At 33.4% G+C, this 22,513-nt stretch overlaps 1 protein-coding gene and 1 long non-coding RNA gene across 2 annotated transcripts; both read left to right on the plus strand.

Moving 5' to 3' along the window:
- Nucleotides 1–6,676: 6,676 nt before the first annotated feature.
- On the plus strand, nt 6,677–22,220 carry LOC123872973. Its single transcript, XR_006797575.1, has 3 exons — nt 6,677–6,688; nt 15,678–15,679; nt 15,893–22,220. It is a non-coding gene; the product is annotated as an uncharacterized LOC123872973 (long non-coding RNA).
- LOC123872969 (galactosylgalactosylxylosylprotein 3-beta-glucuronosyltransferase I) lies at nt 7,794–15,690 on the plus strand. The gene is made up of 5 exons (XM_045917595.1): nt 7,794–8,213; nt 9,552–9,705; nt 11,792–11,923; nt 13,043–13,264; nt 15,395–15,690. Exons 1-5 carry the CDS (start codon nt 8,026–8,028, stop codon nt 15,557–15,559), a joined length of 861 nt encoding a protein of 286 aa, XP_045773551.1. The 5' UTR covers nt 7,794–8,025; the 3' UTR covers nt 15,560–15,690.
- Nucleotides 22,221–22,513: the final 293 nt, after the last annotated feature.

Raw genomic sequence — 22,513 nt, forward strand, 5'->3', positions numbered from 1 at the left:
TGAATTATTCAAAGTGGGTTATTCAGGTTAAGAGCTGTAGGTAGATAAGGAAGGGGATTCTATGGGTTGGTTGGTGCGCGGTGCGAAAAACATAAAGGAAACTTTTTACTTCTCGCAATACTAACAATATCCATTAGATTAAAGGTATAGTCAGATATTCATAGTATATATTTTATCAGTATACATATCATCGGATATCATACTGAAATCTACATTTTTAGATACTAACCTTAAAGTTTTTAAAGTGAAAGCAACAGAACGAGAGGCCACCTACCACAAATAGGAAGTCTGGTTGAGCAAGTCTTTCGCGCAAGTCTGGTCAAGTATAGACAATCCCGATAATTTTTATTATCGACTTATTTATGACGAATGATGGAACGACAAAAGTGTATCGTCTGTTCATTAGTGGCAGTTAGCCAGTTATTAGTGTATTGTACTTTCCAACAGCCCAAAAATTACTATTATTTTTGTCCATTAAAGCACAAAAGTTCCAAAGTACTTACTTTTCTCATTAAAACTTATAAGATACTTAATATTATTACCTATGTCCGAGAACAGGTATTTACTTACGAGTACGCAGTCTGTATTTTGTAATCAGTAGTACCTATTTTATTAAACGAAATTACGAAATTCTAATTTATTAAACTAATCGAAAAAGTTAACCATATCGAACCCTCACGAAGCATTAATAGCCAACAAAATTATGAGCCTTTAGATAATGTATTTCTCACGTGGTATCTTAGGTCAATACTAGAATAACCTTGTGGGTATTTTTTTGTGTCATCTCCTCAAAATTCAATCAGAGAAATTGAATTTGTTACGCCTTGTAATCGATGTCACATCAATAATTATAATATGTAATTAAAACCATCCATAATTCCGAAATATATCCTACTTCCATTTTATGACCATGTTAAATCACATTGACTATGGATGGTACTTACGTAAGTTTTTTTTTCACTACTGCACTTATGGGTTAGTAGGTATAGGTACCTAGTTCAAACTTGCCTTTTTTATTTTACCTTGAACTTTTAGTTTTATTTTTTATTTTTATTTTTCCGTTCGTAAAGATTTTTTAATCATAAAACTTGCGTTTGATAAGGACAACGTCTGATGGAAAGCAGTGATAGGGTCTTCTTTGAAGGTGCTTACCTACTTTCTTACTAAGTGGCAGGAAGGTGGCAGGAAACACGAGCGTCGGAAGGGCATTCTCACCAGCGGTACACGCATTATAAACGTAGATGTAAAACGTTTAGGCTCCATTAGCGGACTGTTAACTACATTAGAGTGTAAATAAGTGTGTGTTTATATTATTTTTATTGGAGGAGTTGGACAGCGAAAAGCGGAGCGGCCGCAACGGCGTGAACGGGACGTCCCGCTCCCGCCAAAATTGACAGGCCTATCCAGTTTTACTTGGAATTGTTGAAAACCCTTTCTAGTGTGTCTAAAACCTAGATGAAAAATTTTACCCAGAGATATGAATTAAGTTGATTTATATAAGAATGTGCCTATTCCATTGTTTTAGTGGTCTAAAACCATCTTCACATTATTGCCTGTCTAATGAAACCAGTTTGGGGCATATCATCGATTGAGATGGTTTCAAACTCTATAACGGGCATAGGTAGAAATATATTTTGTGTTTTATAGGTATACTAGCGACCCACCCCGGCTTCGCACGGGTGGACACTACCACGAAAAATCCTATCTATTATATATTTTCCGGGATATAGCCTATACGGATTCGGAAGAATCCCTCTAAGTAATGGTAAAAGAAATTTTGAAATCGGTCCAGTAGTTTTTGAGCCTATTCAATACAAACATACAAAAATACAAAAATACAAAGGTTTCCTCTTTATAATATTAGTATAGATATAGGGATAAAATGTTTAATGCTATTCGATTTAACGTTTAGGTTGTCAAGTTGACCACCTTGCTGGAAAATTTTATCACGAGCTTTCGCGAATTTCCACATGAATGACGGTGATTTACTTCAAGGGCCACATCTCAAATGTTAAAACCGCCTCCATTTACTTCCGTTTGTGAACCGGAAACTACGTTCTTTTACTTAAATTCGTTAAGTGAAATTCTGACCTCGTATAAATTGTTAGCCACTGTTTTACTGCATAAAAAGCTTTTGGTGCGTTAGCATTTTCTTTAGTTAAGTAGCGCCTTTTTCCTGTGAAAAAGAGTTCCAGGCTCTGTATAAGTATAACTTCTACTGACTCGACTGAAGGTGTACTTAGTAGAAGTTCTACTTGGTATACCTACCTTCACACATTTTTACTCTGGCGAGAAACTTCTGTCCTGGCTACCATACTACAAACAAAGACTATACTTATAATTATAGGTATTTAATCATTAACAGATACATTTTTCCTTTGCCTCAAAATATGTTTTTGCAGCCATGTACAAAAAATTGTACCTTTAGCTCACCAATCCAAATTAGATTGTTTACTTTTAATTTGATTGTTATAGAAAACTGTGACTTCGAAAGGAAAGCCAGAAAATCAAAACCATAAGCTAATCTCATCGCTGCTCAATAAGTTCGTAACTCGTTTAAAATATTCAATTTGTATTCTGTAGCAACTTGTTATATTGTATTGAGTATTATGCAATTAGCATTGGCAAGATTTGCTTGTTGATTTAATAACAAAATGTTCGCTGAAGTTGAGTCAGAAAATAATATAGAAAAGAAAGTTTATTCGATTAAACTTTTACAAGTATTTCTGAATCGTCAAATGTTCATGGGAGGCGGTAATCACTTAGCATCTGGTGACCCGCTGGCTCGTTTACTCGCTATTTTTATAAGAAAAAAAATCAACTAACCACTGGTTGGAAACGCCTTTTCATTCGAGAAAAACCAGTAAGAAACTCGGCGGTAGCTCTTTTCAATTTCAATTTCAATTCTCGCCTTACAATAATATTGTTACTTAGCCTTCGATGTGTAATATGCTTTTTCAGAAATGTGTGTAAAAACTAAAACTGATTGCGGATTGAAACGGAATTTTATTATGAAAGATTTCAAACGAGCTTCGGACATTCTTGAGGCGGAGCGCAGGAGTCGCAAGCCTATTAGGTACAGAAGTGACGCTATTTAAAAAAAAATGCGGAGTGAACCTTCTTTACCTGCTAGGTACTATTAATAAGTATTCTAATAATATGGTAGGGGTCAACATTACTAAGAAAACTTACACGCAAAATCTCAAGTTCCCAAATCGAATGGTTCGAGTTGTACGTTAATATTCAATCAGTCAGTTTTCGCTTTTATTTAACAAGTATGTATACTTACAGATAGATGATTTTGAAAGAAACTCTACCTACCCTGAAACAACTTCATGAAATCAGTAATCATTTTAAATTTAAACTTTCCAGTGCGCTGTTCAAGCTACCTATTCATATTTAAATAATTGTACCTACCTCTATACCTATTGCATCTGTAATAAACAATCCTACGTAAGAAAAATAGAGAGCTTTTAGTAAAATATGCGAGCGCTACAATATTGTATCTTCAAAGCAATCCTTGTGGCTGTCGCAATGATTATGAAAAAAAAATCCGCAACATACCTGCTTATTATTTAGTAACAATGTCAATATTATCATAATTCTGATCTGGGTTTCTAGGCCCACGGCTTATGTGCCTAAATGACTGATAATGATGAATGATCTAAAATAAAAACAATTGTATCTTTTTTGTCTTCCAGATTTCGATTTTTATAATCTTATCAATCTTAAGTATAATATTTTTTATGTAAATTCTAAAAATAACTTATTCTAATTCTCACCTCATAGAAGCAGCGCCACGTTGCATTGGCTGACGAACACAGTTTATATTTTTACAGCGGCGTAAATATAAGAATTATATAATAAGTAATAGTCAACAGGTAACACAGATACGAGCATATCAACAACAGTTCTCTAAATATATTCAAAAGTACAAGTACAACAAACGCGGGTAAAGGGCTCGCGTATACGATAAAAAGTCATTTGTAACAATAACAACACTGAGGGGAAGACTACCGAATTATTGACTGAAAGTAACGAGGACCGTAGAAGAGTATACATCACAGATCGGAAAGGGCAACATAAAACAAGAGTGTAAAAAAATTGTTGTTAAAAAACACGCGACGTTAACACGTTCGGATGTGGTATGAAAAGTCTGCACTGATTCAACAAGTGGGGGAGCTTAGGCGGGCGGCGCAGGCCTCTTGGTAGAACCTTTCAGCGGGAACGCTGGCCCGCGTGTGGAGCTCTCCCGCTTCACGGAGACCAGCTTGCGCCTGTGTGCGCAGTCTCCACACACCCTTCATTGTTACACTTGTATCTGTATTCGTGCCGACCCTGTGTCTACAGGTGCTCGTGTCTGTGTGCGAGCGTGACGCGCCTACGGGTCTGGCACAGGTGAGCCCCGGCGGCCCCCAGCCAACTCCCTAGCACCCTAGTCCCTGTCCTATCTATACTCGCTTTTACAATGAAATGGCTGGCTGAGCACAAACTACCTGCGTGGCTCCTATATTAGCCGACGCATATATTTGTATGGAACACAACGCTTGGCTATTTTGCCATCGAGGTTATGGGTTTTAAACTTTACATTAATTATTTAATATTAATTACTTATTAATGTATAATGGAGTGCGGTTTGGCAGAGTTCACACACGTTTGAGTGTTTGTCCAAGATTACGGAGAACTCTCAGGTATATAGGTTTCCTTACGATGTTTTCTTTCACGATTAAAGCAAGTGATATTTAATTGCATATTAACTCCGAAAAGTTAGAGCCCCGAACCCCCGATGCTCACTCGGCTAGTGTGGTAGATTATGGCAAAACAGTTTTCATTCTAAGAGGAGACCTGTGTGAGCCTACAGCAATGGGTTGATAATCATGATCAAATGAATTTATTAAAGAGTTATTTAGCTAGTTGGAGTATAATGATTATTACAAAAGCTGTAACATCGATAAAGCAGCTTTCGCAATATTAAGTTCCTTGCCAGCTCCTCTCAGTAGAATCTTCTTTCTGAGTCGATGGTATTCTCCTTGACATGTCATAAAAGTCATATAAGTTGAAATACGTGAGTGAAAATATTTTATTTTTAATCGTATTATAATAGAGAAAGAGCCTGTGAGGGCCTAACCTTCATCATTTTATAAAAGCTGAAAGTTTCACTACGCATTGTCCGCAACACAGGGAGCACAACTGCCACACACCATTGTTGTTGAGGTTATCTGGTAGTTGCCACGATACTTAGTGTCTGGCAATGAATAACGTGATGTCTAATACTATGCCGAAGAAAACATTAAAAATTAAACTTCATACTCTGACGAAGAAATGTATACGTCTTTATTATCTGTTATCTTCCAAAGCTACCATCCATAAATCCAAACTTTGTAGTCACTGATCGTTCCTCCAGTTGTTGGGGATAAGAGAGAACTTCCAGCTTTTATAAAATAACGAAGGTCTGGCCCTCACAGGCTCTTAGTCTATAAATCTAATAAAGCTATAACTTTCGAACAAGTTGCAGTTGGTATGCGTAAAGTTTAGCATACCTAATACGAGTACTATGTCGGGCTTCGATGTATTTTATCGTTTAGCATACATTAGCTTAAAGAGCTTTTGCACTTTACTGACACAAATAGGATTATTTTTCAAGATCATAATTTTATGTGAAAAAAATAAGTAATGGTAAATTATTGTTTACAGTTTATATAAACCTACTATTCAGAAGTGACATATATAGGCATTAGAACCACTTGGGCCTACTTGAATAAATTTTACCTAAACCTAAAAACAAGCTCTTTAGTGTAATATTGAACTATTGACTTTCAAAAAATGTAGTCGTAACCTTCGAAGGATTAAATTTTTTTTTTGGATAATATGCGTTTATGTTTCTATTTTCTCACTGTTGTTTGGCAGATATTTTTCGACTTTTTTATAAAGGAAACTTATCTAAGTTTCCCTTAGTTTTCCAATATTTTCTTTAAATTGACAAATTCTGATAATAATCTTTATAATTTATTTACATAATGATAAAGCAGTTTAAAAAGATTTATAAATTTATATTTGCGACGGACAAAAATAAAATATTAATAGTAATAAATGTGCACAGCGACCGCTTTTCCGCGATTTTCCAGAGCAAAAACTCGAAAATTCGAGTGCATCCTGTCGGCTGAATTCTGTGCCGAGGTGTACACCGAAGACCGTTGTCTCATACAAATTTGATCGCGCCCTATGAAAAAATGGTAAAAATTATTATGTTTATATTTTTTGCTGTTTGAGTAGTATTCATATACCTACTATTTGCTACGATACTACATCGGAATCGGACATAGTAGGAAGCTACGAACAACTGCTCTGCGTAGCTTCGTTCGTCTACGAAGCTCTACGTGCTACCTACGATTTGGAATATAATATTATTATTAATTTTATTTTAGTTCTACATAGAGACATTGCCTTTGTCACATTTTTCTTTACATTATCAACAGATTTTTATTTTCACTTTCATTTAATACAATAATATATTTTTTTATATTATTGTCGTTATTAAATAGCAATAATATTGTATAATAATTTTAGTAGGAACCTAGCAGTTAGTTTCCCGTACTAGCAGTCTCACCCATTGTAGAGCAGCATAAGCTAATCAACTCATTAAAAAAAACTGACTTCCAAAACCACTACAAAGTAAAAAATCTATTTTGTTGCTACACTTGTATGTATGTTGAAGTCGGGCGAGCTTCACGCTTAGATTTCTAGTTTCATTTATTATGAACTAGGGGATGCCCGCGGCTTCGCCCGCGTGGATTTCGATTTTTTTAAATCCCTTAGGAACTCTTTGATTTTCCGGGATAAAAAGTAGCCTATGTCCTTCCCCGGGATATATCCCAAGTCTGTACCAAATTTCATTAAAATCGGTTCAGCGGTTGGGCCGTGAAAACGTAGCAGACAGACAGACAGACAGACACACTTTCGCATTTATAATATTAGTATGGATAAACCACCTCCTTATTTTTAGTCGGTTAATAATAATTTAAGCTAAAAATTAATGAATCGAAGTTTTGATTTTTTTTTAAATAATTTAAAGTAGTGCCATCTGGTGGAAAATGATTACACCATACGAAACAGCGCCATCTAATGGGAAATAGTGATACTAGTAAGCGAAATAACGCCATATACTGTGTAACAAAAAGTGACCAGCGCTATCTGTTGGAGAAGAGAACGACTAGGTCAAGTAAGTATTTAAAAATTACTGATGATCATACTAAAATTTCAAAATTATATTTAATAATAATCCTTTATTTGCATAATGTGTGTTACAAGATGTTGGTAATTATTACATAGTTCAAACACATTAGCCGTAGCGGCGTACAAATATTTTGAATGTTAATTTATAAATGAAGTGATATAATCATTATTTCATTATTTCATGCAGTTTATATGACATGCATTAATTTATTATTAGATACATTTGGATACAAATTGATCTAGATTTTAACAAAAAAATAAAACAAATTAGATCAGATATTAAAGTTAAAACAAATAAGTAAACATATAATGAAGATAGTGTCAAATAATTAAAATGTCCGATTAAAAAATGAAAAAGTCAGTCATGAACATGGATCAATGTCATGAACTCATTAACAATTAAACAAAAAAATTGTGATGGTGGCAAGAAGCAAAATTAATTTTGAAAACTTGGTAAGTCAAGATCATTCATCTGTGGCCAAGAGCTTAAAATGGCAATATTTGAATATCTGTCAAAGTCAATGTTACTATCAACTGTCAAGCAACTTGAAAGTTGAAGTTTATCATAGAAGTTTATTCACCCCGCGCCGCGTCGACTCAGCAGTGCGGTTCTTTCTTTTACTAATTCGATCGCAATTTTTATATTATTATAACGAAAGCAGTTCGCTTACCTCTAGGATGGAGTTTAAAGAGTAAAAAGTACAATGCTATGAATGTGAGTCAATGTCGATAGTACCAGCGGACGTGGAGTGAACGGACGTGAAAACTGCGACAAACCCCAGTGACAATAAAATGCCTTTTGTGAATATAAAGAAGCAATATTTAGCTATCGGGATGTTGATTTTCGTAGTATTATTTTTCTTCAATAGCAGACCGGCTTTCCAATGTCAGTTCACGGCGGAGGTGACTCCGTACTTACCAACTATATACGGTATCACTCCGACGTACGCAAGACTGGCCCAAAAGGCCGATCTCACAAGGTAAGATTCATTTTGTCGTGATCATTCTGCCCTTGGTTGCTGCATTGATGTTAATACGTACTGTTTGGCTTCAAATTTGGCAGTTGCCATCTAATTTAGAGGTCTAAAGATTAATATAAATAAAGTATCTGTCTTCTAACAGTTGTTTCTACCAATTAATCAATTATTGGGTACATCTGAAGGAAATATTTTTTTCTGAGATGCTAAAGTGTTATCAAACAAGATCATAACTCAGCACAAATAATACTAAGTTAAGGTGACTTAAACATATAGTCAAACATTGGATTTAGTAACTAGTCATTTATTTTGCAATAAATATTTAACAAGATATGCTAATGAGTGACTGAGAAATCATAATCATAATCATAATTTATTTGTTGCCAATCTATATCTATACTAATTGTATTATTGTATTATTTTTTTGTTAAAATCTAGATCAATTTGCATCCAAATGTATCTAATAATAAATTAATGCATGTCATATAAACTGCATGAAATAATGAAATAATGATTAAGTATATCACTTCATTTATAAATTATCATTCAAAATATTTGTACGCCGCTACGGCTAATGTGTTTGAACTATGTAATAATTACCAACATCTTGTAACACACATTATGCAAATAAAGGATTATTATTATTATAATATTATAAAGAGGAAACCTTTGTATTTTTGTATGTTTGTATTGAATAGGCTCAAAAACTACTGGACCGATTTCAAAATTTCTTTTACCAATACTTAGAGGGATTCTTCCGAATCCGTATAGGCTATATTTTATCCCGGAAAATAAATAGGATTTTTTGTGGTAGTGTCCACCCGTGCGAAGCCGGGGCGGGTCGCTAGTACTCAATACAATATACAATCAAGTAGTTGCAGGGCTATATGTGTAATATACTAGCAACCTGCCCAGCTTCACACGGGAAGTTTATTACAACTTTTGCAGGGATTTCCAATTTTCAGGGTACTTAGATTGCACATTTTGTATATGTATAATATACTAGCAACCCGCCCAGCTCCACACGGGAAGTTTATTACAACTTTTGCAGGGATCTCAAATTTTTTTGAAAATACAATAATAGCCTATGTAACTCTGAAATAATGTTACTTTTCTACTGGTGCAAGAATTTTCAAAATACAAATTCAGTAGTTCCAGAAATTACTTCCTACAAACAAACTTTCAAATTTTTACTATGTATAATATTAGTATAGAATATTAGTACTTATACATAAAAACATGTTTTTATCTATACTAACGAGTTTCAGTCTTCCCACTGAACTGTTGTACATTAAGTTAACTGTTACTTACATGATACATAATAATATTTTGTTGCCACAGATTGTCACAAACATTGATGCTGGTCAAGAATTTCCATTGGATTGTCATTGAAGATTCAGATACAAAGACAAAATTGGTTGAAAACTTGCTCAAGGAATCAACACTTAAATACACACATCTCAATGTGAAAACACAAAAGTCAAAACATTCATCGGTAAGTGTATTTTATGATTTTGTTCACAATAACATTTTTAGAGTGATTTGATATCCCACATTCTACATGGATATCCTAATTATTATTAAGATGGCATCGTATTCGGGGGCTTGAGGTTTGATCCATTCCTGGGCATGAAACTCCAACTAAATGCCACTTGGTTAAACAGTAAAAGAAAACATTATGAGGAAACCTGAATGCCTGAGACTTCTACATAAAGTTTTCAGAGGTGTATAAACCCTGCTAATCTATACTTGGCCAGTTTATACTATGCCCTAATCCCTTAATAGATCGGAAATGGTTGAAGTGACACAGGGTACTTAAGAACCTGCATAGCCCCAAAGATTAAGAAACAGAATCCTTTCTCAGTCTGAAAAGAGATCCATGCTCAGTAGTGAGTCGTCGAGGGACTGTTGATAATGATGTATATATCACACATGATATTCTTAAGGTTTTATGCAATTTGTAGTTGCTAGAAGCCTGATTAGGCCTGATTAGCCTGATTAGCCTGATTAGCCTGATTAGGGCAATAATCTGGGGCAGATTGGAAACTAAACAGTTGATGTTTCAAACCCCACCTTGTTGCACTATTGTAGAAAAGTTTGCACAAAACAAATAAGTAGTCCAACCTGAAGTTTGAGCATAATGCATATCATAGACTAAGGATTAAATATATAACCCTGTCTGAAATCTGTCTTTGTCTTAGTCAACTGGGCAAGTATACGCCTCATGTTCAAATTGGACTACTTTTGCACAAATTATTATTATTATTCCTATCTTTAGACCTCAAGCTTCCCAATTAGATGGGGAGAAAAGATTAGTCATGTAATAAAATGACTGAACGCTCTACACGTATATGTTATTTTATAAAGAGCATTCAGTCTTTTTTATTAATTTATAGCTAGAATATATAGATTTTTACCTATTTATTTAATTCAAATAAAATATTTCAGGAATTGGATATCAATATATTATGTATTTTTAAATCATCCTATATCACCAGATGGTATTGTGTATGTTGGATATTTTTTGATATATTATTTTGGATTTATTGTGTTGATTTAGTAACCATTCTTTTATAAAAATAAACAGCTAAACTATTCTATCACTTACGAAGTTAGTATCTTAATATTTTCATGTTTTCTTGAATAAAATAACTTTCTTTCCTTAATGTTCTTTACTTATAAATACTATGAAAACTAAATATATTTTTTTTAAATTATTAATTAAGTTTTCTTTTATATTTTGGGCTAAAATAATGCCTTGTGCAAATTATTAATTATTAATTACTAATGCACTATAATTTATTCTAACTTAATAAATATTCTAACTTCTAGATAACAACATAATATTTGATAAAAGTGTTTGTACTAAAAAAATAATGATTTACTCAGTATTATCTTAAAAATCTAAAACTATAATCTTATTAACTAATTAGTAGTGATTTTTTGCTTATACTAGAAAAACTAGTCCAGAGGGTGGCAAAGCAGAAGTGGCAATGGGCAATGCACATACCTAGTTCCAAAAACCGATAGATTTTGGGGTCCCAAGGTGTTGGAATGGCGACCGATGGATGGTTCCGTTTTCCTTTTGAGGTACGGATTACGGAACCCTAAAAATAAATCTAAAGGTCACCGAGGTCGCACGAGGTTAAACGGTGCAGGTCGGGTGCCGGGTGGTTGTAATGAGCTATGATCTTAAGAGGGGTCTCTCCATCACTCGCTCCATACAAACGTAGTTCGTTTCTCATTGGAATACTAAACAATCATACTCAATGGAATTTTGTAGAAACGTTCCGGGAACTTATATCTATGCCTGTGGTTTTCCAGATTTCCGTTAAAATATTCGGTTTCAAAGTTACACAGTCTTAAAAAGTCACATAAAAATCTTTGAGCCCCTGTAATTTTAAAACTACATATTTTTAGAAAAATCTAAAACACCACTGGCACAGATATTAGTTTCTAGAATATGTCTGCAAAATTGCATGGACTTTGGTTGCTTAATATTCAAGTGAAATTGGAACTACGATTGTATGGAGTAAGTGACGGAGAGAGCCCTGTTAAGTCCATTTTAAATCTCTTTATAGGCGAGCGGAGTTGAACAAAGGAACATAGCTTTAAATTGGCTTAGAGGGCATCTAGACAGTGTAGACGACAAGCGAGGGGTTGTGTATTTCATGGATGACGACAACACCTACTCGCTCAAGGTCTTTGATGAGGTCAGTTGGTTTTATACATAACGAAAATATGTTTTTTAAACTGGTTAGCTTTAATTATAAGTAGGTACTTAAGTAATTTATATGTATGACTTCACAGTAATAATAAAGGTAGTTACCTAGCTTGTTTGTTTAGTTTTTTTTTTATAAACTTCAGATCAATTTGACTATCCAACCCAACTGTAATAATAATTTTATTAATGCGTGTCATTTTACGAACTGCATGTAAATCTACAAAAAAAAAATCATTTATGAAAGCTACTGCTAATGTGTTGAACTTTTGTAATATCATCTTTTGTAACTCATATTTCTATTCTATTTTGGACTGAGCTAGTGCTAGACAAGGCATGGTTGAATGAATCGTAGTAGCTATGACTATATTGTGTTAGTTAGCTACTTATTAATTACATTGAAGTCAGAAAGGAAATGACCTTTGTTAGATAATAATTATACCTAATAGTTGTATAATATATTCATATTTTCGAAACTCCATAAAGGAAATTGAATAAAAATGAATTTAATAGGTCACAGTTGTATTGTTCGACTAAGTATTGGCAAACAATAGAATTATCTTTCTGTAGCTGTGTGGATGCACAAGAAAATTGCTAACATAAATTCAAAGGAAAATTGTGGCGTTATTTGCCATGGCGTGCAGGTCGTAGAAACATAACAGCACTGCTTACTCTAGTAATGGCTCAATGCTCCGCCTCATTCTTCATTGTGATCTGCCAGTAAATAGATACCCACCTAACTAACCTAACCTAACTTTATCAACTAGATGATCATTGGTCCGCGTGGATTTCGATTTTTAAAATGCTGTGTTTTATTTCCGTCTCCAGAAAGCTTACATTCTCTCTCTGTATCACATAGATAATTTCCGCGACTTTGTCTATCAGGATTTAGGCTTATTAAAAATCCTGTTGGAACTATATGAGTTTTTGCAACAAAAAGATTTTTGATCAAGCTAAATTGTACTGAGCTAGTTCATCAAAATCGGTTAAATGACTTTTGGATGGGTCGTGAAAAGTTAAGAGACATTCAGGCACACTTGCACATTTATAATTATTCACATTAGTATGGTAGTATGGATTGTATATAAAAAAAAAATTGTTTCCATTACAGATGCGAAAAATACACAAAGTAGGGGTTTGGCCGGTCGGCATAGTGGGCGGAATGCGAATAGAGATGCCCATAGTGACCGATGGGAAGATCTCTGGCTTCAATGCGGTTTGGAAGCCATTCAGACCTTTCCCCATAGACATGGCTGGTTTTGCCATCAACGCCACGCTGTTCTTAATCCATCCGGAGGCGAAGTTTTCCAGAAAAGTTCAATCAGGATTTCAGGTTTGTACGTTTTTTTTTTATTACGAGATAGATTTGCGTTTGACGGTAATCATGTTTAAGTAATTGAAGTCTCACTATAAGGTTCTGTGTAAAAGTCTGTATAACTCACAATGGAAGTCGTAAGCGATACAGTACAAAAAAAAAAAACGGGCCGAATTGAGAATCACCTCCATTTTGGAAGTCGATTAAAATATGTCATTACTCATTACAGAAAAAATACAAATCCTACAGAGACTATTAAAATAAAATGTTCTCTAATAGTCTAATTATATTATGATTTATGAGTATAATTATATATTTTTAACGATAACAAAGGCACCGTACTACTGACGTTTAAGGTCAAACGCGATAATTTTTTATCACGCTTTCACTTACAATACGGCCAGTTTACATTATTTCAGTAGTATTAAAGTAGGTACTAACGATATATTAAACAGAAACAGCTTGACAACTAAGTTTATGTAGGGGGGTTCGGAGTTCGATTCAGGGACCTCTAACTTCTCGAAATTACGTGCATTCTTAGGGTTCCGTACTTCAAAAGGAAAAACAGAACCCTTATAGGATCACTTTGTTGTCTGTCTATCTGTCTGTCTGTCTGTCTGTCCGTCCGTCCGTTGTGTCTGTCAAGAAAACCTATAGGGTACCTACTTCGCGTTGACCTAGAATCATAATATTTGGCAGGTAGGTAGGTCTTATAGCACAAGTAAAGGAATAAATCTGAAAACCATGAATTTGTGAATCATCATTAAAAGAAAATTAAAATGTGTTTAGATTTTTAAAGTAAGATAACTACACCAAGTGGGCTATCATATGAAAGGGCTTTACCTGTACATTCTAAAACAGATTTTTATTTATTTTTATACAAATTAGTTTTTTATTTATCGTGCAAAATTTCGGAAAAAAGACCCGAGCACGGAACCATTGGTCTGACTCGCACTTGGCCGGTTTTTTAGCCATCACATATTAAAAACATTTCGTACGAGTAGATTGGATGTCGACCACATAAGCAGGCCAACGTTTACATTCAACTAATGTGCATCAGCCTTTATGTTATAAGTTACTGCCGATATCGGTGGCTTCCGGCGTTCTTGTTGTTAATCGCACGATTTGTAAACATAACATCACATCAATTTGTCATTTGTTTATGAATGAATTAATTTGTAGGTAAGGAGTATCTTGTTATATCATTTTACAATAACAATAGTATGAAAATACCGAAACAGTGGCCTATATCAAAACATAATTATGCCGTAACTAGGTTAATGTTATTTAAACGTCAATAAACATTATGCTATTATCATATTATGTATAATATTAACTATGGCATTATATAGGTACCTACTGAATTTGAAACAGTATCTGAACTTTTTAAAAAGATAGAAAAGATTGGAGGTCCACCACCTATTTTTGCGTCTTTTTTTTCAAAATTTCCCTTCTATAGGTAGTAGATAAATTTTCACTTCGGCACTCCTACAACCAAGTCTTTAACCACACCTCATTTATTGACCTCATTTTTAACCCATTGAGGCTACAGATTACTGCAAAAAATTCTACCATATTATTTATTTTTACATCACTCTGAGATAGAGTGTACTTTGACTTTGCTCAGACTCAAGTTTTAGATAAAACGAGACAGATTTATGCCAGCAATATAACTCTATCTCGTTTTTTTTTTAAATTATATAGACTAGCGCTTGGCTGCAATCAGACCTGCTAGCAAGTGATGATGCAGCCTAAGATGGAGCGCGCTTGCCTAGAAGTTGCCTATTCACTCTTGACTTGAAGGTGGAAGGGAAAACTGATGCCGGAAGGGTGTTCCATATCCTAGCAGTTTGAATTAGGAAAGAGGAAGCAAATCGTTTCGTACGTGTTCGAGGAACAGTGTCACAGCTCACAGCCAAGGCGCATCTAACCTCGTTTGTTAAAACAATCTATCACTTTAAGCTGCAGGTGATTTTTTACACATACACACATGTATGTGTGTGTGTATAAAATCGCCTATAAACATTACCCTCTGCCCTTCTTCTGATGCAGTTGGGTAAAACATGCCCTATCGTTCTCTTCTTCTTAGTCATCTGATTCTGGTATAGTAAGTCAATGATAAAATACCATTTATGTTTCTTTTTTCAGGAAAGTGAGATATTGAAATACTTCACAACAAAAGAAGAGATGGAGCCGCTAGCAGACAATTGCACAAAGGTGTACGTTTGGCATACACGCACACAGAAGCCTTCCATAATCAACCCCAAGAAACTCAAACACCCACCCATTCCAGACAACCATATTGAAGTCTGATTTGACAATAAAATGTATGACACTGTTTATTATCGGTGATCTGTGATCAACGGGATAAAGAAAGGATCTCTAAAGGGATAGTGCGCGCATAACAAGTCCAATCTGAAGTTACATCAAGTGGTTTTCCCAGGTCATAGGCCTTCTGACATCTGTAGCTCGATTGTGGTAGAATGAGTTACAATGTCACGATCGCAATCACCTCTGATTGATTGACGCTGCGCTCGCTCACTATTGGTTACAATTAATTGTTGCAATAGCATAAATTTTTCCAATAACAACAATTGCGATTGTATTGGTTGATGAAAGTTTTACGGAATCGAGCTACTGTTGTAGTACAATGCGCAGTCATTGTTCAGATTAGTCTACTTATTTTGCGCGCACTATAGACTTTGAAGTATGCGACCATGACATGCGGCAATTAGGAGGCGACGCACAGTGTTTTATGTAGAAATATATTATGGAAAGCATTTGAGACGCCTACGTATACGAATCTACGGCATACCGTCGCTGTTGTGGTCGCTACCTCTAAATCTACTTGTAGGCTGAGATCTATCGGGCGCACTTTGACTTTGCTCAGACTTAAAACGAGACAGCGTTATACGGCTGGCATAAATCTGTCTCGTTTTAACTGAAACTTAAGTCTAAGCAGAGTCAAAGTGCGCTCTATAGATTTTAACCTTAGACTCACGCTGCACGCAACTTTTCAATACAGAAAAACACGTGTTACTTCAAATGCGACGCACACATTATAGATATTCTAATGACGTCGACGACGACGTGATGTTGACGGATTTTTACATCGCGGCCGATGCTGCTGACATCCGTACTGGAGTACGGAATAATACACCTTACGGCGCTTTTTAGATCGAGCGTTGATCGCTTGTATTGCATTCCAATGTGAGCAAAGCCGTGTCTAAGCGTTCTATATCTATTCTAGTCTGTTTTGAAATGGAATGAACTGGTTAGTGTTGGATTTTTGTCTATCGCAATGAAAAATTACATTTTTCACATAAAATTTTCACTTTAAACACATAGACTGGACTGGAATTATAAGAAGGCATTCATACTACGAAAAATCTGCAAAGTAACTTACCTTTTCATGTTGTTCCTTGTATTAAAAATCGGATCTAGCGTCTGTCTAGGCCTTAATAGTATGAAGTAGTCACATAGACTGAATCCAAGATGAAAAAGTTGGGATTTATTATTGTATCTCACTCTAACACCTTACGTAATCTTGTCTCACTTTTGCAGGGATTATTGTATACCTAAAATTCTAAACGCAACACCAACACTCCTATACTAAGACACTTTAATCTTGATACTTTTGCGTGACAAACGTAAGATGTTCTAAAATATTAAATTTTGGAATGTATTAATTTAAATAATTGTTTGTATCGTATTGGTTGAGAATGTAATCTCATTGTGAATTTATTATAATTATTTAATTATTAAGTAATATAATACTCGAATTTTAATCGACATACAAATGTATGGACAATTTTATATTAAAATATTTATAATGAACGTGACTTAAGATAAGGAACAAGTAGCTATTTTTAAATAAAAATATTATTACGAAACAAGCATGTAAGTAGGTTAAAATTCATTTTTAAGAATTATATTATTAACCTATTCAAATTTTCTAATAGGCACAGCTTGGGAGCTTTGGATAACTCCATTCGCAAAATATAATAATGAAATTAATAGTGGACTTAGCAGCTCTATAATCGTGCCTATAAGCATTTGAATAGAGAGATGTTATTAAATAATATTAAAGAGATGTGTCTCTATTTATGTATTTAATATCCAAAAAGCAGCATTGAATTAAACTTAAGGTGGCTGGTTGAAAATTCACTAAAATTAGTATAATAATTATAAATAATAAACCTCATGAGTAGAGCACTGTATTATTTTCCAAATTATTATTAATACTGAGGCTAAGAATTATTTTTATTATTAGCCCTAATCGATAATGCTATTTTTTTTCTAGAGATTATTTATTGTTCCTATTTGGCTATATTCCATTTGATTCAGTATTATTTTTAACAAATGGCTTAGTCTGTTGTGAACAATCTCTAAAATAGGTAAACTCAAATGACAGCTCTAAATGTGTTGCTATTTCTTTCATAATGCTCGCTGCGGAGAAGGAGATAATTGATAAATGTTAATTTAATTTCGTTTTAGAGATTGTACAACAGAATTATCCACAATGTCAAAGTTTACGTACCAAAAGTGTATACAGTCGAAAGTATCGCGACCATTGCATCGGCCTACATTGAATTCATGACACTATTTGAGTGATTTGTCCTAAATTTATGACTAAACTAATAAACTTATTATCATTAAACTTTTTATTAATAAACAAAAGATTTAAATTCAGTTTATTAATTTACTTGGGATAATATAGATTTTTATCATACTTTTTCTTTATTATAGGCCTTCAAGATTTGACTGGCGTCAAATGTGTGATACTTTCCGATTATAATAAATAATAATTAATTATTATGGAATGGCAAAGTGTACACTTTTATTTATAGGAACTACTAATATTAACACTCATTTCAAATTAATACACACTCAATTAACATTGTCTTAATAATTTATGTGCAATTTTATTTGTAAATAATTAAGTAAATATTATTTTTGGACCATTTATAGTAAAGCTAGTTTTTTTTGTATAATTTGTACATAACAGTTGGTTCTGTATAAATAATATAATTTTACATTTTTTCTTTGTATATCAGAAAAGGAATCAATACATATCTGTTTAATACAATAATTTGAATATTTATAGAAATATGGACACGATATACATTTTTTATCTGTGACGTCATTTGGATTATTTAGCATCTCTGTGTACACATTACACAATTCAAAGATTTCTCGATAGAGAACAGTGGAAAATACAAAAGAATAGATTAAAAAGAAAGCTGGAAAGGACTAATTTTAGCCTTGATTATTTACTTTTAGAAGTTTTGACACCGTTGATTTTTTTTAATTCCTTCATAATCTATACCAAAAATATTGTTTTATTCTTTTCAAAGAGTGATTGTGTACTGCTCCAAACATAATTCTCGAAAATACGGTCAGAAATAAGAATAATAGAAAACTACCGTACTTTCACCGAATCCGTATAGGGTTTGTGCACAACCATCCTAAAGTTCTAGTACAATAATGGGGAAGAAAAAAATAATTTTACAAAATCCTCTGCATAAAAGTGTATTTAATATTCAAAATGATCATCAAACAATTTTAAAAAATACTCTGAAAACTTAGCGAAACTTGTGTGCGTTATTTATCTGTGTGTGTCTTTTGTATGATTATTGTAACTGGTAAGCTTAAAATTATTTTAGTTTATAAATTTCGCATCAAAATAAGCAATAATTAAGAATACTTATTTAAAAAGCTTTAAGTCATTCAATTCACTTGTATGTTTTGACTCGTTTCTGCTTAAAACAAACAAGTGAAAACAGATGTTGACCGCATTAAGATCTTAGATAATTTTTCTCTCTTCTGGGCTTTATATGGTTTGATTGCAACCAAAATAAAACATCTCTTTCACTAGTGCGCAGCGTAAAACTACCATCCACACTGTTCTTTTGCGGCGTTCACAGATTCGCACGCGAGTGAAGAACTGGCTTTAAGGCTTAGATCTATAGAATGTACTTTGACTTTGCTCAAACAGATATCAGTTAAAAAGTTAAAACAGAACGGATTTATGCCAGCGATATAACGCTGTCTCGTTTTAATAACAAAACAGTTGTATGCCAGCGATAATAACGCTGTCTCGTTTCAATAACAAAACAGTTGTATGCCAGCGATAATAACGCTGTCTCGTTTCAATTATGTCTTTTTGAGCAAAGTCAAAGTGATATCGAAGTCTATAGATCTCAACCTAAGATATAAAGTACCTTCAATAGTCTCCGGCCGCCATGTTGGAGGAAAAAGGACGCAACACATAAAAAACCTAAGAGGGTTAAAACGAGAAAGATTTTTGTATAATGTGTCACAGAATAATTTTTTTTTGGAATTCCCTTCAAGTGTAGGTAGTTATGTATATATGTATGTATGTATGTATGTATAATTCATTATATTATTGATGACAACAATTAATGACTGGTAGTAAAAAAGAAAACTTAAAATGTATGTACAAAAAGGCGGTCTTGTCGGTAATTATAAAACAAATGTATCTCGTTTTAACTCTGTCTTAAGTTTGAATTCAGTCAAAGTATACACTATAGATCTCAGCCTAGAAACGTAACAAAACATCTTTCATAATGTGTCAGCCCTAACTTCTCAGAGCCCAAGCTGACAGCTCTTATATTGAACTGGATAAATGTTGAAAGACTTGAAAACTTGAAAACTTCATAGTTGAAAACCTTGGTAGTACTAAGGTATTGTTTAGGGTGCTCGTTAATAAACTTGTCTAATTCTAAAAGGCCTAATATTTTAATTCTCTCTAGCTAGTGTTAAATCTTGAAACTTCTCTTGACTCAGAATCTGAGAAGATACTCTACTTTTCCCATAGCAAAGATACTTTATAAAAAATATCCATGTACTCACTATAAGGCTGGCCGCACTTTGGATGCGTTTTCGTACGAATTTTACTCGTTTACGAGTGCGAAAACGTTAAAACATGCATGAAAAATCTCGACTAAGTGTTAGTGCGTGTTCGGACTTGATCGCACGAATCGATTCGTACGAAAACGCACTCAAAATGCGGTTAACTTAATATTTACTTTTTTTCTCCTTTTTAGTAGGTTATAGTTGTGTAGCTTTAATTTTTGCATAATAACTAAAATAGCAACTATTTATAATGACTCGAAACGCTCAAATCTATCGGTCTAATTTGTCTATGCGCGTATGTTATCGATACTCCGTTATTTTTTACTGTCTAACTAAAGCTGATGAGATTTTTTTACGTTTTTAGATATCTGCAACTCTATGGAAAGGCTATCATATTTATTGTTTTTTTTTTTCTTTAAGTATTAAGTATTCGATATTATGCGCGTTTAGGCTTTCATTTAAATATAGGGATTTGTACTTACCATTTTTATTTTTTGTTCTCTGTAAAAAGTGTTTCTTATAAGTTGTATGATATTCCATGGTTGCTTTTTTTATTCACACACAAAAACATTTTAGTTTATATAGTTTTAATGTGATATGATAAAAAAGTGTCCCAGTTTATATTATAAATGTGTAATAATTATAATTAAGTAGATATAAGCACCTATATTAAGTTAGATGTTTATGGCATTGTATTTTAATGTCATCACTCATCATATTATTTATTAGTATAATTTTCTATACTTACTTAGTTATTATCAAAGCAATACAATTATATATTTTATTAAATTATAATTTATGAAAATTAAAACAAGTATCTCTTAGCTACAAATGTAACTAAGCGTGTACTAAGTAAGAAAGTGAATTGAAATTATATGTATAACGACATATTTATACTTAGTTTTTTTTTTAAGTGAACAAGAAAAAAATATTAATATGTAGAATGTCTCCGATCAGATTTATGTAATTGATGCGTTAAGTTGCATTCAAACTACGGAATATAATATTAATATAATATATAAATATCGCTATATACTTTTAAATGTCACTGTTCACACTTAGATGTAATATAATATATTAATAATATTATATATAATATATATTATATTATATTTCCGTAGTTTGAAATCAGCTTTAGGAATAAACAATATACCTAGGTATAGGCGGTAGGTCACCATGCTTGTTGCGAATAGAGTGGAATAAATTTATGTTGGATGAACTATGGATTAATTTATAGTTTCTTTTAGTGTCGTTCTATCTTTGGAACGTCTCACATTGTTAAACCCTGATCGATTAATATAATGATAACGTTCACACTCAGGACAAACGTCGTAAGGCAAAAAAAGGCACTAATTTTATTATTAGCCTGTGATCAATAAAGTACCTTCTTCGACTTTGCTCAGACTATGAGACAGATTTATATGAGACGTCAACCTGTCTCTTTTTAATCGTGTCTTAAGTCTAAGCAAGGTCAATTAGTGCCTTGGTATTGGTCTATACATGGTCACTTAAGTTGAGATCTATAGAGCGCATTTTGACTTTGCTCAGACTTAAGTATCAGTTAAAACGAGACAGATTTATATCAGCGATATAACGCTTTCCCGTTTTAACTATATCTTGTGTCTCAGCAGAGTCGGCCGTCGTCGTGGACCCAACTCCAACTCCTAGATCTATTGTTTGTTTGTTTGTAAAGTTTGCTCTATATATTATGTCAGCCATAGTGCCTTTCTATACGTATGCGCTAGCTTACCACCTACCAACCAATTTAAAAGACTGGCCGACTCGGCGTATGTTCTAAGTATGAACTTACCATAATAGTAAAAGTACCTAAGATTTGTAAAACTAATTGTTGAGTGATTTAGTCTTAAAAAAAAGATTCCGACGAATTGAAAACCTCCTCCTTTTTTTGAAGTCGGTTAATAAACAAAAGTTATGAACAAACTGTAACATCGAAAAGCTTGGATTTTAGCACAGGGGTAAATATTGTGTGTTGCAATGATTGAATAGTTTTGTATTCATCCTATTTTTTTTTATATTATGTAACCCAGTAAAATTATGACAGTCTGATCAATAAATTATTACACACCAATCAATAGCAATTTGTTTTATTTTTGTGTTTTCTTAAGAAATTGGTGAAAGTAAAAGAGTGGATCGATATTTGATAAGTTATAGATTTTAATCTTTAGAGATATATGAACTGGCTTAGCTCAGTTTTGAAAAATAATTACATGGGAGCAGCTCAAGTTTCGAGAAATTAGGTACTGTTTATACATAAGTGGCTAGAGTAGTGTGGATATTTATGCCAGCCGCATATTATCAGAAATTATCTGTGAGAAAACTTTCTATCCTCACTTTGCGAACATCAGAAGGTAGGTATTAATGAACCGC

Source organism: Maniola jurtina, chromosome 16, assembly GCF_905333055.1.
Source record: "Maniola jurtina chromosome 16, ilManJurt1.1, whole genome shotgun sequence".
Taxonomy (NCBI): Eukaryota; Metazoa; Arthropoda; class Insecta; order Lepidoptera; family Nymphalidae; genus Maniola; species Maniola jurtina.